The following is a 19,134-nucleotide window of genomic DNA, read 5'->3' as shown; positions in this document are numbered from 1 at the left end:
TCTTTTCTCTTCCCAAACCCAGGTTATCCTCTTCCTGAGTAACTCTAAAAAGCTACTCAAAATTTTCTTGTTCAGAAATGTTTGCATTTGAGAAAATTCATATTAGAAAAAGTCATATATTTTAGAATTTCACATAGAGGAAAATAGGGTTTCGAGATCAGAAATTTTTTGTCTTCATCCTCATGAAAGAGAATCATCTACATTCATACTTATTCTGCCTTACGGTCAGAAAAGCATGCTACTTGAATAACTACTATTCTCATTAGTAAGACTCACTTCCGCCCACCAACCCCCCATGAAAAATACACAGGAAGAAAATTTCTGTTATTGTCTATCAAATAAGGAAGCTAGTGGACAATTATGTCCATTTATAATGAATAATGGCCAGAGAGCTCTAAAGATAAATAATAATGTTACTTTTTTCACTAAGAGTTTTTTTTTAATAGGAGAAAAAAAGTTATCAGTGTGTTCAAATAAAGTAGGTTTGTTACTTTTTTCACTAAGAGTTTTTTTTTAATAGGAGAAAAAAAGTTATCAGTGTGTTCAAATAAAGTAGGTTTTACTGAAATCAAGTTATTCTAATGCTGTTTACCAAATAATCATTTTTTCTGACCTTGTAAAATTTAAACATCACTTTTTGATTTTATCTCAAATATAAAATGTGTATCTCTTTATTATTAATATCTGTGCTAACTAAATTATCTTTCATGAAACAAAGTCCATGCCATAATTTATAGAACACTGAGTGTTAGGTAACAATGATAATTTTAATGACAAATTATAAATGCCTTTTACATTATCTAATAAACGTATACCAAAATTTATTTTCTTTTACAGCTATATTTTCATTTTCATTTTGATCTCTATGATAGTATTCAGGTCACCAATTCAATAAATAGTTTTATTGAGGGTTTTCTTCAAAAAAATTTTTGGTGATTTTTCAATAACTCCTTTGGATTCATTTATGATCTTCCTTTTCACACTTATTTATATCCATGTTCCTAATCCTTAGAAACTTTTAAAAATTTCTGATCCTGAGCTTCACTTCAAAACAAATCAAGATAACTGGGAACAGGACTAGAATCCAATACTAGAGTGGACTATTTCCTTCTTCAAGGGATCTTCCCAATTCAGGAATTGAACCTGCATCTCTTGCATCTCCTGCATTAGCAGGCAGATTCTTTACTGCTGAGCCACCTGGGAAAACAGATTTATTTTTAAGATGCCACTATTTCCAGGATAATTAAAAGGGCACATATTCATCTAAGAGTGGTTTTCTTAACAGTATAACCAGAGAGCAACAAAAATATATTTTGACAAAACATTGTAACTGAATTAGCTAAAAGGGAAAAAAATGTCAATTAAACTTAAATAGAAAACAAGAAAATCATCACATAAGAAGGATATGTAGCTGATGATTTTTAGGTCAAAACTACACATGTTTCTTGAACATGTCCATGTTTACTATTTACCTCAGGTAGGTAAATAGGTAGGTAGACTGAAAAAAAATCAATGGTAAGGAAGAAAACTCATAGCATTTCATTATATAAGCACTCCGGAAAAACAACATAAAGAGGAAGAACAAATGTGGACATACAGGAGGAAAATAAATAGACCAAAATGTGTTGGAACGCCTTACATTTCAAGTATGCTACTATTTTCTTTTTTGGATCCTCCATGGTGTTGGCCTAAAATGAATTTATGCAACAGCTGTTCTGCTAAAAGACTGGGTTAAAAAATAGAATGCCAAACCTATACAAATTAGTGGTGTGTACCCAAGTTGCTTTTTTTTTTTTTTTAATTTTTGACATAAACAAGGCAGCATACATTGAAGCCATGGTATATGGTATATGTGTATTTCTAATGGCCACTTTCATCCTGTGGAAATGTGGGCTATCTATTGTCAGTCTCATCAAATAAATGTCAAGCATCCCAAAGGCAGAGACCACGTCTTATCTGTTTTATATCTCTGAAACAAGCGATGCCCAACACACAACAGAAGCTCAATAAGAGCTCTCTAAAAAGAAATACAACCCCTGCCCAACATTGCTGAGACCAGTCTGCTCCAGCAACAACAGACTGCAAACTGAGAAATCAGGGACTTAGATAACTGTCCTGATTCATAAGACAGAAGTTTGGATTAAGTTATCCTTAAGATTTCTACTCACTCTAGAATTTTGCCCCTTATTTGTAGACATCAATTTAATCTGCATTATGAGAAATTGGTAGTGGTAAAGTGTCCGCCTGCCAGTGCAGAAGATGCAAGAAACATGAGTTCAATCCCTGGATTGGGAAGGTCCCATGGAGTAGGAAATGGCAACTCACTCCAGTATTCTTGCCTGGGAAATCCCACAGACAGAGGAGCCTGGTGGGCTACAGTCCATGTGGTCACAAAAGAGTTGGACGTGACTGAGCAACTGAGCACAACAATGAGAAATTAATATTGAGATAACCCCTATTATAGGTTTTTGATATTGATACTTATTGGAATTTTCAGTAGCTAAAGGCTAGAGAAAAGCAGCTTTAGAAATTCTTTACATTCTTTTTTCCACTAACAAAATCCCATTACAAACCTGAAAATAGAGATTGCACAGCCAGTGGTCCAGGTCCAAGCAAATCAGATCTTCAGTTTTCCTGAAGCTGTCGACTTTCTGATCATAATGTCCTCGGAGAAGCGGACACTTGAATTTTCCTTCCACCACATCCATGCTGCTATCATACAAAGGGAAGGTTGCCCAGCCCACAACCTGGTGGACATAAGTATATTTCCCATGAAGGAGAAAGAGTTCAAACAAGAAAGCCATGCCAAGTTTCACATCCTTCTTAGGCGGGAGTACCTAGGACAGATATGAGGACAAGGGAAGATTGGAATACTGGTATTTAGAAACATATCACAGTCAGTGATGCCTACAGATCATTTAGAGTTAAGAACTGCTTTGTCTCTGGAAAAGAAAATGGCAACCCACTCCAGTATTCTTGCCTGGGGAATCCCATGGACAGAGTAATGTAGCAGGCTACAGTCCTTGGGGTCACAAAGAGTTGGACACAACTCATTGACTGAGTACGACCATGACAGAGTTGATTTGTACTGTTATTGTTCATCCTTAAAAACACAGCACTGATGCACTTACATAAATAATGGTTATAGGCCAAGGTAATTGAGCAAATATACCATCATGAAAATAAGACCCAAAAAACAAGACAGACTCTACCCTGCCAGTTCTAGATTCTGCCTCGTATGAGTCTTAGGACTCAAACCTGTAATATGCTAACTAAAGAGGTACACTGTGCTTTCAGTTCTTTTTGCTTGAGCTGGTATCTCTTCTGTTTAACTATTTCTGTCTTTTGTCAATTCAGTTGCTCAGTCACGTCTGACTGTTTGCAAACTCATGAACTGCAGCACACCAGGCTTCCCTGTCCATCAACTTCTGGACTTGCTCAAACTCATGTCCATCTAGTCAGTGATGCCATCCAACCATCCCATTCTCTGTCGTCCCCTTCTCCTAACTTCAGTCTTTCCCAGCATCAAGATCTTTTCAAATGAGTCAGTTCTTTGGACCAGGTGGTCAAAGTATTGGAGTTTCAGCTTCAGCATCACTCCTTCCAATGAATATCCAGGACTGATTTCCTTTAAGATTGACTGGTTTGATCTCCTTGCAGTCCAAGGGACTCTCGAGAGTCTTCTCCAACATCACAGTTCAAAAGCATCAATTCTTCAGCCCTCAGCTGAAGAGTTATGGTCCAACTCTCACATCCATACATGACTGTTGGAAAAACCATAGCTTTGACTAGACAGACCTTTGTTGGCAAAGTAATGTCTCTGCTTTTTAATATGCTGTCTAGGTTGGTCATAGCTTTTCTTTCAAGGAGCAAGCGTCTTTTAACTTCATGGCTGCAGTCACCATCTGCAGTGATTTTGGAGCCCAAGAAACTAAAGTCTGTCACTGTTTCCATTGTTTCCCCATCTATTTGCCATGAAGTGATGGAACCAGATGCCATAATCTTAGCTTTTTTAATGTTGAGATTTAACCCAGCTTTTTCACTCTCCTCTTTCACTTCCATCAAAAGGCTCTTCAGTTCCTCTTTGCTTTCTGCCATAATAGTGGTGTCATTTGCATATCTGAGGTTATTGATATTTCTCCTGGCAATCTTGATTCCAGCGCAGCATTCTGCATGATGTACTCTGCATGTAAGTGAAATAAGCAGTGTGACAATATACAGCCTTGACGTACTCCTTTCCCGGTTTGGAACCAGTCATTGTTTTTGTTGTTGTTGTTTTTTTTTTTTTGCCTGACATTTATCTTTGTATCATTGGTGTATCCAGCACAAGTGCTTTGACCAGAAGAAATGCTTTAAAAAAAAAAAGAAAATGGTTAAACAATCATATGCCAGAGAAACTAATCCTATGCAGAATGATAGCTTGAAGTACTATTACAAGGTCTACCTTTTCAAAGAAAAATAGTGTCCCATTTAATTTTGTGACTACTATGAATTTCAGTTGACACTAGAATGCACATCATTGTGTAAGCAATTTGTCAGTGCTAAATAAATAGTGTTAGGCCTAAAGATGGACAGAACCATTGGATCAACCAAGCCACCACTCATGTCCCCGGACAAGAGATGGAGCCCATTCTTCAGCCTTTAAAAAAATTTTTAGGCAAGTGTAAGACAGAGGGTGAGATGGCTGGATGGCATCACTGACTCTATGGACATGAGTTTGAGTAAACTCCGGGAGATGGTGATGGACAGGGAAGCCTGGCGTGCTGCAGTGCATGGGGTCGCAAAGAGTCGGACATGACTGAGCGACTGAACTGAACTGAACTGAAGACATGAATCATCTATTTTTTTTAAATAGACTATAGCCTATTTTTTTTATTCTCTATTTTATTTTATTTATAAATGGGCAAAGATAGGGACTTCTCTAAGACTATTTTATAACAATATATTTAACCAAAAGTGTGTAGGGATATTTTGTATGATTTGTGTAAGTATTCCAAGACTTGGTTTATGTTTAAAATGAAGCAGAAGCATCTGTTGAAAAATGCCATAACCCTGTGGCAGCTGCTATTAAACCATTAACAGGATCAGGTTTCATTTAAACCAGATTTACCATTTTCTACAACAGCCCATGGGAGAGCTAAAAACATTAGGCACAAATTACTGACAAAAGAGATTCTTAATCAAGCCATACTTTTCATTTGGCTAGTTGGCTGTGAGTAACCTCGTGATAAGAGAATAAAAGCTAAGTGATGCAGAGGAGGAAAAAGGAAGTCAGAAACCTGTTTCCGACCATCGTTTAAAAATGAAGCCGAAATGATGCTATTATAGTAATTTCATCAGTTTTATCCCTGCATTTAGAAGTGAAAACTAATGCCTTCTTATACTAACCTGATCTTACTCAGTGATATGTTCAAAACAGATTAAGAAGTTACTCACTACTGACCCAATTCTATCATCAATTTTCCTGTGGTCTTCGGCAAGTCACTTCTTTTTTTTGTATCTTACTTTCCATGCACTCAAATGTCTTCACCCATAAAAAAACAAAATTATAAGCATCTTCCTCATAGAGGTGATGCACTTGTCAGCTTGTATAACGAATATAAAAATGCTCATAAAATGTGAATACACACAATTATTATTACTGTCTGTCTTAAGACTTTATCCCAACTATTTCTATGACTCAGATTACAGTTTATTTTCATACAGGAGAAAAGAGCATTTTAAGACTGATTGAACCTCATCAGATAAATACGTAAAGCACAAGTAACATTTTGTGCACAAGAAATAGTTCTAGGCTCCCAAGCATAACCCGAACACCTGGTGCAAAACATCAGGCACCATCGTGTCACCTGTAACAACACAAATAAGAAGCCAGGCTTTGGGCACTAAAGAAACTCCATTTCAGCCTATTTCACAAGATAGAGCTGTCATGTGAAATTACCCTGATGATCCCCTCCTCCAAAAATAAGTATTCAACTAAGACAAAACCTAGTCACTGATAATGACTGAAGAAGAGGATCAGAGCCATATGTTACCACATACAGGAATTTATCTGACAGCAGCGGTCATGTTAATCTTTCATTGCCTTTCTCATGCTGTATGTTATAGGAGAGACCTTTTGCCCAGTAATGTGTAGCTTGGGACTCATTTGTTTCCTCCATGGCAAGAAAGGATCACTAAGTTTCATTGTATCTCTCAGAGGATCCTTTCCATAAACCTGAGTATTTCCACAGCCCTCCTACGAGGTAGACTTCTTCACAGGTGGGAACCCGCCTGCAATGTGGGAGATGTAAGAGACACAGATTCAATCCCTGGGTAGCTAAGATCCCCTGGAAAAGGAAATGGCAACCCACTCCAGTACTCTTGCCTGGAGAATCCCATGGACAGAGGAGCCTGGCAGGCTCCAGTCCATATGGTCGCAAAGAGTTGGACATGACTGAAGCAACTTAACACGCCTATGATGCTATGCTTCCTTATTTTTCTGTAGCTTTGTCACTGAATACTTATAATAAGGGAAATAAATGGATCGGTCTGCCCCCAACTATCAGTACTATCTCATCATGAAAGCCCTAGTAGTTGGAGGTCATGATTTTCTCTTTATTTTCTGTGTACCATCAAGGGCATTCTTTTTGAAGGAAGACACAGTACAGGGTGAATTTCACTGCGAAACATAAAGGCAATGCATTTGATCTTCCATATTATAGAAGATGCATGTGAAAGGAGAGTGGAGAACAAGCAGAAAAGAAACAAATGAGAATTTGGAAGCCTGAAGTTTGCATGGAAGATTGGAAGAGAAAGCAAAATTCTTTCCACTTGGACACCAAATACTTTTAAATTGAAGCAACTCAGAAAGGATTAGGGAAGTCTTACAAAATGATGAAAATGCACATTGATGAAGTATTTTTCAATTTTCTGGATTTTCTGAAATATTTGGAATGACTATTGTTTTCATACTAAGAAAAAGTTATTTTTAAAAAAAGATAAAGTAATTTCAAAAATATTTCTTCAAAGTTCTTCTTCTTAAGATGGAGGCAGCTATAAATGACCATAATTCTTACTGTAATGAAGAAAAGATTTCAATTAAATTACAAAATTGTGTATATTTCTGAGCTCCTTGGGGAACTTTGGACATAAAGAAATTTAGGAGAGACTGAATCTCAGGATAAACCCTTCATATATGAGTTAGGACTAGAAGTACCTTTAATCTCAGGGAACAGGCAAGGGAGCAAGTCTGTCATTGAGTGAGAGACTTTGCAGGTAAAGGAAAAATTGCTGAACTTTTAACAATCTGGACTGATGTGGAATATTGAATGCAAGTAAGCCACTGAAGTGTTGGGGGTTTCTTACCAGAAAATAACAAAGATTGACATTCCCTGCTCTGTACTAACTCATATCCAGTCTTTTTTTTTTTTTAAGATGCATGAACACTGATGATTTACTTTTTAAAATAATTTTATTTTTCATTGTGCTGTATCTTCATTGCTGAGTGGGCTTTTCTCCCGTTGCGGTGAGTTTTCATTGTGCTGTATCATCTTCATTGCTGAGTGGGCTTTTCTCCCGTTGCGCTGAGTGGTGGCTACTCCCCAGTTGCAGTGCGTGGACTTTTCATCGTGCTGGCGCCTCTTGTGGAGCACGGGCTCTAGCAAGCCCTGGCTTTAGTACTTGCGGCACACAGGCTCAGGAGTTGTGGTTCCCACCCTCTAAAGCACAGGCTCAGTAGGTGTGGTGCACAGGGTTAGTTGCGCTGAGGCATGGGGGATCTCCCTAGATCAGGGCTCAAACCTGTGTCTCCTGCATTGGCAGGAAGATTTTTTTTTTTTTTTTTTTTTTTTACCACTGAGCCACCAGGGAAGTCCTGACCACATCCAGTCTTAACTACTGTATAAATATAATTATTCCATCAAAATAGCTTCAGAAACATAGTTCTAAGTCACTGGATATAAAATCAAAATTCTAGTGGCTCTTTTGTCAGTGGCTCATTGGTGAAGTATCCACTTGCCAGTGCAGGAGACATAAGAGATTCAGGTTCTATCCCTGAGTCGGAAAGAACCCCTGGAGGAGGGTATGGTACCACACCAGTATTCTTGCCTGAAAAATCCCATGGATAGAGGAGCCTAGCAGATTATAGTCCATGGGGTCGTGAAGAGTTGGACACAACTGAAGCAACTTAGCACACACGTAAGCATGATAAAGTCAATAGTAGAGGAACATCTGAATATGCACATAACCTGCACTTCTGTAGACAAACAGAGTACCCAGTAATACTTGAGTTGTTTGTGGTAGGTCTGCAATGACGCAGCTTGGACATGATGCTTTGGTTGGAATTCTTACAAATGCATCTTCAATGGTTCTGACTTTATATATCTGTCACCTCAGTCCCAGTTGCTCAATCCTGCCCCATGTAATTCTTTCTCTCATTTAAAAAGAAATCTATATGTCCTTGTGGGTTAAAAGCATGGGCTTTGGCATCATACAAACATGAGATCAAATCCCAGTTTACCACTTAAAGAAGTAACCTACCATCTTAGGATGGATCTTGGTTTCACCATGTACAAAGTGCTGGGAAGCGGGTGGAGGAGGGACTGGGGGGAAAGGACAGCGGTGATGAAAAGGAGGTGGCAGGTAGGGAGAAGGGGAAGAGAACAAAATGATGTCTTTGGAGACTCATATTCTGTAAGGAATAAGCGTAGTCATGAAAATAAATAAGTGTATTTAGTTTGCATTAGAAAACAGCAAAGTGTTCTATTTGAGGCAAACAATTCTGGACAGAGGCGTACAGGGTAATCTAGGTTATCTAGTGAGAGTTTAATAGCGCCATTTTATTTTCCCTTCCATTCCCTCAGCCAAGATAAATAAATAGACAAATTAGCACTAATCCCCTGTCTTTGTGCTTGCAGGATGAAAGAAAGTAATTATTCTTGGAAACTTATCTTGGCCTGAGGATCAAGGACAGAGGTTGGTAACAGCTCTAACTCTCATAGCTTCTGCATAGAAGAAGAGAGAAAAATCTTACACCTACACCATTGGAAAACCAGTGCTTTGTGTGCAAATGTAATAGCTCCAGTTCCCTGTTTTAGAAACTGTTGTGTTTTTTTTTAGTTTCTTAATCCTAACAGTAGAGTATCAACTATTCATCTGTTGTTATCGCTTAGCCGCTAAGTTGTGTCCCACTTTGCAACTCCACGAACTGTAGCCCACCAGGCTCCTCTGTCCATGGGATTTCCCAGGCAAAAATACTGGAGTGGGTTGCCTTTTCCTTCTCCAGGGGATCTTTCCAACCCAGAGATCGAACCTGTGTTGCCTGCACTGGCAAGTTGATTCTTTACCACTAAGCCACCAGGGGAGCTCTCATCTCTATTGAAAGTTGACTAAATGCAAGGTACTTTTTAAATCACTTTGTCTTTATGAACTCAATCACTATGATAATTGTACAAAGTAGATCCTGTTGTTTACTCCATGTGACAAGTGATGCCCTGAGGCAAAGAGAACTGGGGCAAGGTCACACCCAAGGTCACACAGAAAATAGGTGTAGAGGGTAGAGCTGGGATTTGATTCCTGGCAATGAGCTCCAGAGCCATTCATGCTGTGCTTCCTGAGTGTTGGAGGTGAGCATCAGAGGGCCTACCTTGGATTCCTGGTGAAGAGGCTCTGGACCACTTCTCTAAACCCTATTTCCTGTCCCCCGTGATCCCTACAGACTAAGGAGCTGGGCTCTCCCCCACATGTTTCTCTGTATTCAGCCTGTTCCCTCCATCATTGTTCCCACTGGGTTCAGCCATCAAAAGCAGACCCAGAGCTTATCAAGGGAAAACATGCTTCCTCCAACAGAACTCCATCATCCCAGCACCCTTAACAACTTCATCTTCCGGGATCCTTAAAGAATGAGTCTTTCGGAATATATATATGTATTTACAAATGCAAATGCCTATATGTTTATATATATTTATAAATATGAATGCTATATGTTTATTTGTTCATTTAAATATAATTTGTATATTATTTATTTATATAAAATTTATATTATTTATTTATATATATGTGTATAAACACATATGGACTTCCCTGGGGGCTCACTGGTAAAGAATCCACCTCCCAGTGCAGGAGAACCGGGTTCCATTCCTGGGTTAGAAAGATACCCTGGAGAAGGAAATGGCAAACCCACTCCAGTGTTCTCGCCATGGACAGAGGAGCCTGGCGGGCCACAGTTGATGTGGTTCCAAAGAGTCGGACGCAACTTAGCAACTAAACAACAACAAACAATTGTGTATATAACTGAATCGCTTTGCTATACACCTGAAACTAACACGACATTGCAAATTAACTATAATTTTAATATAAATATGAGTCCGAGTGTTAGATTCATCAGGTAGCTTACAAATTAGTAATTCTGAAATAAAAATCTCCCTACAATGAGATTAGAGGTCTATGATCTCTCAAACCTACAGTCCCTGAATCTCATTTTGTGATTTCTTAAGAACAAATTTAATTATTTGGGAAACATTCACAATCGTGCAGTGATGTCCTCAAGGACCATCTAGGTTTGTGTGAGAATTACCCAAAGGCATTTGTTTGAAATGCAGACTTCTAGGGCCCATTCTCGTCCTTAAATCAATAAGTCTGAGGTGAAGCTTGGGAATTTTGATTTTTACAGGCAGGGTAAGGTAATAGTGATTCACATGGTCCTTCAGAAGAGACTTTGAGAATCAATGTCCAATATAGATACCAAGACAAGACAGGTTCGTGTGTCCTTGATCACATGTCTAATTGACTTCCGCAGCTCAGGGCAACCACAATTCTGTCTGAGATCAAACTGATTCATACCTGAATAATTACTGGCTAAAAAATATGGCCTTGCCACCATTTTCCATCAAACATGACTGAAATCAAGAGGAAATATATGGCATGTCATCTCATTACATCGCAATTCCATTACCTGACCTCAACCTCAATATGTCATAACTCATCTCTTCACATGCTACTCAAATGTTCAACTAAGAATATTTCACTCTAGGGAGATGGCAAAATCTAATTGAATATTTTAATTTAGAAAATTTAGTTCTGGGATTTCTCCCCCCATATTCCGCCCCCCCTTTTTTTTTGACTGTGAAAACAAAAAGTTAAATTTTCTTTTCAGTTTCTCCTTGTTAGGCAAAAGATAGATTTTTCCCTTCATTGTCCCTGAGAGTTGAAGACATTGGGGAAAAATTGGGCACAGCCCATTACTTTTACAAACCCCAGTGACTGAGCCTCAATGCACAAAAAGATGGCATTTCTGAACATCTGCAGCCTGATTAGATCAAAGACCAACAAATTAACCACAAATGGTTTTACAAGGAACAGGCAAATACATCATTTGGAAAGGATAAAATTTTTGGCAATAATTGCTAATCAACACTTTCCCTTTGGGAAACCCACATGGTACCAAAGATATATCTGGCGATAATATTAATGCCTGTGCAGCATCTTATATTTTACAAAGCTCTTACATGCACATTATAACGTTTGATCTGCATGTCAATGTGGTTAATATTAGCCCATTTTACAGGTGATTGAAAAAAGATTTAGACAAGTAATGATTTGTTCATGTTCTCCCAGCTACTAACATTATTGATTTGACTATGTCAAAAGCCATATCCAAATTTATGCTTCCTTTCATTCAGTCATTCATTCACACACATTTATTAAAAGCCCATTTATATTTCAGCAAATATCTCTTTTTGGTATTACTCAATGCCAAACAAATGTAAAAGGAGAACCATTTTAATGAAACTACGCAACCACACCCTTGCTGCTTACCAGGTAGCTCAGTGGTAAAGAATTTGCCTGCCAATGCAGGAGGTGCTAGTTCAATCCTTGGGCCAGAGAAAATACCCTGGAGAAGGAAACAGCAACTCACACCAGTATTCTTGCCTAGGAAATCTCATGGGTGGAAGAGCCTGGTAGGCTATCATCCATAGGGTCCCAAAAGAGTTGGACATGACTTAACAACTAAATGACAACTTCAGCAACAGTTTTAGGCACTGATGATAAAAACAATTAAACAAAACTTCTTTTTCTTTTTGAGCTACAATCTGGTGGGGGAGAAGACAAGTAATAAGATGATATCAATAGTGATAAATGGTCTACTTGATCACTAAGGATATTAGAATAATAAAAGGAAATTAGAGATATACTAGAAAATGACCAGAGGAGGAGCTATTTTATTAAGAAAATCTTGTCTCAGGAAGGGGCACTTGACCTTGGACAGCAGTGTCAAGGCTAGAGGAGGAACCTCATGGCCAGAAGCCACCTTTAATACAGTGACCTTATAATAAGAATGAGCTTGGTCTGTTCAGAGAAGAGAAAGTGAAACTCGAATGAAACACACAAGCAGAAAAGCCACATGCAAGGAAATTAGAAAGGAGGATGGGAACCAGATCACGTAAAGCTTGGAGGGCCAGGTAAGGAATTTGGATTTTTAGCCTGAGTGTAATGGATCCACTAGGGGAGCTTAAGCAGGGGCCTGACATGCTTTGCAGTCTACTAGACATGCTTTGCAATCTTCTAGATTGACCTTTATTGGTGCTTGAACTTAGTGATTTTTTGTTTGTTTGCACATAAATCCTTTTCCTGCCAACCACTAGAAGCTCTGAGAGCCCCATCAGTTCAAAGCCATTGACTACTGTCTGGTACATGCATGAGGCAGATGGATAGGAAAAGATAGCCAGCCTTGTTCTTTGCAATTACAAGACCATGTGACCTTGGAGAAATTCTTTACCCTCGTCAACCCTTTGTGACTTCAATCAGTGTTCATAAGAGAATTAGTGCCTTAAAAGTCATTGTAAAGCATTTTGTATAGATGTTGAAATATTAAAACTTATTCCCTCTGAATGTGAGTGAGTTCAAATATAGAAGCAAGTTCCTCCTCTTTAGAGAATTCAAAATGATTTGATTGTTGAATTGCATGCAAAGTGAACAAGAACTACTATTTGGTAACTAGGGCATTCTGAACCCTGAATAAATCAGATGTGAACAGATGTAGAGAACAGACACAAAAGGACAAAGGTGGATTTACGGCATTTCAGCAGCATTTCCAATAAAATGAAGAATGTGCATCTGCATAAAATACCAAATTGTTTAAAAAGTTAAAACACTTTTCAACTATCAGATCAGATCAGTCGCTCAGTCGTGTCTGAGTCTTTGCGACCCCATGAATCGCAGCATGCCAGGCCTTCCTGTCCATCACCAACTCCCAGAATTCACTCAGACTCACATCCATCGAGTCGGTGATGCCATCCAGCCATCTCATCCTCTGTCGTCCCCTTCTCCTCCTGCCCCCAATCCCTCCCAGCATCAGGGTCTTTTCCAATGAGTCAACTCTTTGCATGAGGTGGCCAAAGTACTGGAGTTTCAGCTTCAGCATCATTCCTTCCAAAGAAATCCCAGGGTTGATCACCTTCAGAATGGACTGGTTGGATCTCCTTGCAGTCCAAGGGGCTCTCAAGAGTCTTCTCCAACACCACAGTTCAAAAGCATCAATTCTTCAGCACTCAGCCTTCTTCACAGTCCAACTCTCACATCCATACATGACCAATGGAAAAACTATAGCCTTGACTAGACGAACCTTTGTTGGCAAAATAATGTCTCTGCTTTTGAATATGTTATCTAGGTTGGTCATAACTTTCCTTCCAAGGAGTAAGCATCTTTTAATTTCATGGCTGCAGTCACCATCTGTAGTGATTTTGGAGCCCAGAAAAATAAAGTCTGACACTGTTTCCACTGTTTCCCCATCTATTTCCCATGAAGTGATGGGACCAGATGCCATGATCTTCATTTTCTGAACGTTGAGCTTTAAGCCAATTTATTCACTCTCCACTTTCACTTTCATCAAGAGGCTTTTAAGTTCCTCTTCACTTTCTGCCATAAGGATGGTATCATCTGCATATCTGAGGTTACTGATATTTCTCCTGGCAATCTTGATTCCAGCTTGTGTTTCTTCCAGTCCAGAGTTTCTCATGATGTACTCTGCATATAAGTTAAATAAACAGGGTGACAATATACAGCCTTGACGAACTCCTTTTCCTATTTGGAACCAGTCTGTTGTTCCATGTCCAGTTCTAACTGTTGCTTCCTGAGCTGCATACAGATTTCTCAAGAGGCAGGTCAGGTGGTCTGGTATTCCCATCTCTTGAAGAATTTTCCACAGTTTATTGTGATCCACACAGTCAAAGGTTTTGGCATAGTCAATAAAGCAGAAATAGATGCTTTTCTGGAACTCTCTTGCTTTTTCCATGATTCAGCGGATGTTGGCTATCTGATTTCTGGTTCCTCTGCCTTTTCTAAAACCAGCTTGAACATCAGGAAGTTCACGGTTCACATATTGCTGAAGCCTGGCTTGGAGAATTTTGAGCATGACTTTACTAGCATGTGAGATGAGTGCAATTGTGCGGTAGTTTGAGCATTCTTTGGCATTGCCTTTCTTTGGGATTGGAATGAAAACTGACCTTTTCCAGTCCTGTGGCCACTGCTGAGTTTTCCAAATTTTCTGGCATATTGAGTGCAGCACTTTCACAGCATCATCTTTCAGGATTTGAAAGATCTCAACTGGAATTCCATCACCTCCACTAGCTTTGTTCATAGTGATGCTTTCTAAGGCCCACTTGACTTCATATTCCAGGATGTCTGGCTCTAGGTGAGTGATCACACCATCGTGATTATCTGGGTCATGAAGATTTTTTTGTACAGTTCTTCTGTGTATTCTTGCCACCTCTTCTTAATATCTTCTGCTTCTGTTAGGTCCATACCATTTCTGTCCTTTATCCTTGGAATAGGGAATGAAGCAGGGCAAAGACTAATAGAGTTTTGCCAAGAAAATGCACTGGTCATAACAAACACCCTCTTCCAACAACACAAGAGAAGACTCTACACATGGACATCACCAGATGGTCAACACCGAAATCAGATTGATTATATTCTTTGCAGCCAAAGATGGAGAAGCTCTACACAGTCAGCAAAAACAAGACCAGGAGCTGACTGTGGCTCAGACCATGAACTCCTTATTGCCAAATTCAGACTGAAATTGAAGAAAGTAGGGAAAACCACTAGACCATTCAGGTATGACCTAAATCAAATCCCTTATGATTATACAGTGGAAGTGAGAAATAGATTTAAGGGCCTAGATCTGATAGAGTGCCTGATGAACTATGGAAGGAGGTTCGTGACATTGTACAGGAGACAGGGATCAAGACCATCCCCATGGAAAAGAAATGCAAAAAAGCAAAATGGCTGTCTGGGGAGGCCTTACAAATAGCTGTGAAAAGAAGAGAAGCGAAAAGCAAAGGAGAAAAGGAAAGATATAAACATCTGAATGCAGAGTTCCAAAGAATAGCAAGAAGAGATAAGAAAGCCTTCTTCATCAATCAATGCAAAGAAATAGAGGAAAACAACAGAATGGGAAAGATTAGGGATCTCTTCAAGAAAATCAGAGATACCAAAGGAACATTTCATGCAAAGATGGGCTCGATAAAGAACAGAAATGGTATGGACCTTTTCAACTATAAGGCAGTCAATACTCATCTATTTGAAGTCTGCCATGTGTCTCATTAGAAGTTTTAAGTTTATTCATTCATTTAAAAAAATACTTATCAAGACACATTTCTAGGTGGCAGAGATTCAGCAGTGAACAAAACAGACACCAGTCCCTACTCTCAAGAAGTTTACATACTAGTGCTGCCAAATATATTTAAGATTAAGTGACCACCTGTCAGTATCATGTAATACAGCAGCCTCATGCCCAAGTGAGGCTGGTAAAAATTGAATTGATTATTCAATTGCATGCAGAGTGAACAAGAACTACTATTTGGTAACCAGGGCACTCCACTCTGAGTAAACCAGATGTGAACACATGTATAAAATAGACACAAAGGACAGAAGAATAGCCAGAAAAGAATGAGAGACTAGGCGTTAGAAACAGAAGTCTGGTAAAAAGAATATGAAGAAAATTATGGGAACTGATGAGTAGTTTACAGATTTAAAAAACCAACATATCAATTCTTGCTGCGTCCTTTAGGGCAGGTTGTGAAACTTTGTGTTTGGACTGTGGGGTCATTTAAACCTGGGTTTGGATCTCAGCTTTGAACATCTGGTCAAGTTCTCATCTCAAAAATCTGTTTCTCTCATCCTCAAAATGGATTTAACAATAGATTGCGTGGTGTGAAATTTGCACTTATTTGGGCATTTTAAACGCATAGTGATGAAACTGGCATAGTGCAGGCACTCAACACACATTACTCTTCCTTCCTGCCAGAGAATATGAGACAATGATAACCGGCTTTTTACACTGATGGCCCTGAAACCTTTCACATCACCTAGTAAAAAGGAATAGAGGCAAAAGAGCATTGAATAAATTTAATGGAAACTGAGTTTTCTTAGAAGAGAGAAATCAAGAATGGATCAACAAATATTTCTTGAAGGAACGCTTTGAAGGGCTCAAGAAATCTAACATAGCAAAAAGAAGAAAACATGCTACATAGAAGATTATTATAAATAAAAAACAATTATAGCTACTAGTTATTCCCTACATGTAACCCACTATACTGAGCAATCTGTACATCACATTATTTAATGCTCACTAAATCTTTACAAATTAGATATTAGATTCCCATTTTACAAACGAAGGAATTGAGGCCCAGGAGATTAAGTCATTTTCCAAAAGTATTGAATGCTAATAGCCAGGGCTATTCATTATGCATGGTAATAATCAATAATCAAAAAAAGCAGTCATGCTCAAGCTCTAGTTTTCCTAAGATCACTCCTTCCTATGAGTTATTAAAATCATTTCAATTCTTTGATATTAAATGTCACACAGAAAATAACCTCTTGTGAAATGTTGGGTTCATCATAGTTTAAGAATTAATACTTTAGGTCATTTTAATCAGTTTCTGATATATGTCGTTTTCAGAAAGCACTTCAGGGAAGAACTCTGGGAACCATGACTAATAATGACAAGAATGTGAACTATATTCTTCATATACATACTGGAATCTGAACATTACTTAAGTCCTTTACCATCTTAAGTATTTGGGAAGCTTTAAATAAAAAATAAATTTGCCTATTTCACTGAAATTGAGCATCCTTTTTTCAGGTATAAAACTCCAAACTTATTAATTTCATGGCTATATTTTAAAATGAGAGCCAGTACTAGCTAGATGACTACATGATAAGTGTCTCAAAAGTTCAAGAAAAGGCACTAAATTTTTCACGGTATTTGTGTTTCATTCTCAGAGTAATAAAAATATGCCACCCCTTTAATAATGAATAATAGATTCTCAGTTTGATTTACATGCATGGATTAAATGTCATGTTTGAAAAGTTGCCATTTTATTCATATTGGATTTCCCTCCAGTAAAACAAAAATGGTGCCCATCTCCTGCTATAACAACGATACCTTGCCACACTGAAGTGTAAATATTAACTGGTTGATATACTTCCTGGTGGCTCAGACGGTAAAGCATCTGTCTAAAATGTGGGAGACCTGGGTTCTATCCCTGGGTCGGGAACATCCCCTGGTGAAGGAAATGGCAACCCACTCCAGTACTCTTACCTGGAAAATCCAGTACTCTTACCTGGAAAATCCCATGGACAGAGGAGCCTGGTAGGCTACAGTCCATGGGGTCGCAAAGAGTCAGACAGGACTGCACGACTTCACTTTCACCTTCTTTGAGTGAGTGAGTGAAGTCGCTCAGTCGTGTCTGACTCTTTGCGACCCCATGGACTGTAGCCTACCAGGCTCCTCTGTCCATGGAATTTTCCAGGCAAGAGTACTGGATTTTCCAGGTAAGAGTACTGGAGTGGGTTGCCATTTCCTTCTCCAGGGGATCTTCCCGACCCAGGGATCGAACCTGAGTCTCCCGCATTGCGGGGCAGACGCTTTACTGTCTGAGCCACCAGGGAAGCTACTTCTTAAAGGGCTTCCTAGGTGGTGCTAGCAGCAAAGAACCTGCCTGCCAGCACAGGAAACTTAAGTGGGGCAGGTTCAATCCTTGGGTCTATAGGGAAGATGCCCTATAGAAGGGCGTGGCAACCCACTCCAGCATTCTTGCCTAGAGGATCCCATGGACATAGGACCCTGGTGCGGACAGGCCATAAGCTCGCAAAGAGCCAGACACAACTGAAGCAACTCAGCACACATGAGTGCATACTTCTTAAAATTCTATATACCCATGAAATAGCTCAATAACACAGCAAGCTGAAGCCAGGTTTTCTTAGACCTTATTTCAGTGAAGGCAAATTGATGTATTGAATTCTAAAAGGTTGAAGTTAGTCATTGTTTCTTCTTTCCCATTAAATCAAAGGACAATTCATTGTCACCAGTTCTTTAGGAGCCTTTACATTAGTTTTTTTAGGACCACCATAGCAAAGCTCCACTGACTGGAACACTTAAACAACAGGAACTTATTTTCTCAAAGATCTGGAAGCTAGAAGTCCGAAATCAACATGACGCCAGGATTGATTTCTTTGGAAATCTCTCTCCTTGCCTGTCTCCCTGTGTCTTCACGTGATCTTCCATGGCTTCTGTGTCCTAATCTCCTCTTCTTATAAGGACACCAGTCCTACTGGATTAGGATTTACCCCAGTGTTCTCAGCTACAGGTTTACCCCAGCTTCAAGTGGGCTTCCCTTGTACCTCAGTTGGTAAAGAATCTGCGTGCAATGCAGGAGACCTGGGTTCTATTCCTGGGTAGGGAAGATCCCCTGGAGAAGGAAAGAGCAACCCACTCCAGTATTCTTGCCTGGAGAATCCCATGGACAGAGGAGCCTGGCAGGCCATAGTCTGTGGGGTTGCAAGAGTCAGACACAGCTGAGAGATTGAACCACCATCGGTGTTCTCATTTTAACTTAACCTCTTAAAGAGACCTTGTCTCCAAGCATAGTCACAGTCTGAGGTCCTGGGATTTAAGACCTCAGCCCATGAATTTGGAGAGAACACAACAGTCTGTAAGAGGCCTCTACCTATCTGCTCCCACCTCCCACACCTTCCTTTGTACATACACACAGCATAACTCAAGGACCAGGCATTGCACACAGGAATCAAATGCCTTTTGGGTGAACCAACTTTGAATACAGATATATAATGGTTCTTTTTCTTTAAGCACAC

General features: G+C 39.2%; 1 protein-coding gene across 1 annotated transcript in view; it reads right to left on the bottom strand.

Annotated features, from left to right (window-relative positions):
- Positions 1-19,134, bottom strand: part of LOC109576755 (uncharacterized) — a 366,105-nt gene that overhangs the window by 160,148 nt on the left and 186,823 nt on the right. Inside the window, exon 13 of the mRNA XM_070778427.1 lies at positions 2,574-2,837. Coding sequence (XP_070634528.1) covers positions 2,574-2,837 — 264 coding nt within the window. The remainder of the gene's footprint in view (positions 1-2,573; positions 2,838-19,134) is intronic.

This window comes from Bos indicus, chromosome 23 (assembly GCF_029378745.1).
Source record: "Bos indicus isolate NIAB-ARS_2022 breed Sahiwal x Tharparkar chromosome 23, NIAB-ARS_B.indTharparkar_mat_pri_1.0, whole genome shotgun sequence".
Classification (NCBI taxonomy): Eukaryota; Metazoa; Chordata; class Mammalia; order Artiodactyla; family Bovidae; genus Bos; species Bos indicus.
Note: the sequence above shows the minus strand (reverse complement) of the source record. Positions and strands in the feature narration are given on the sequence as shown.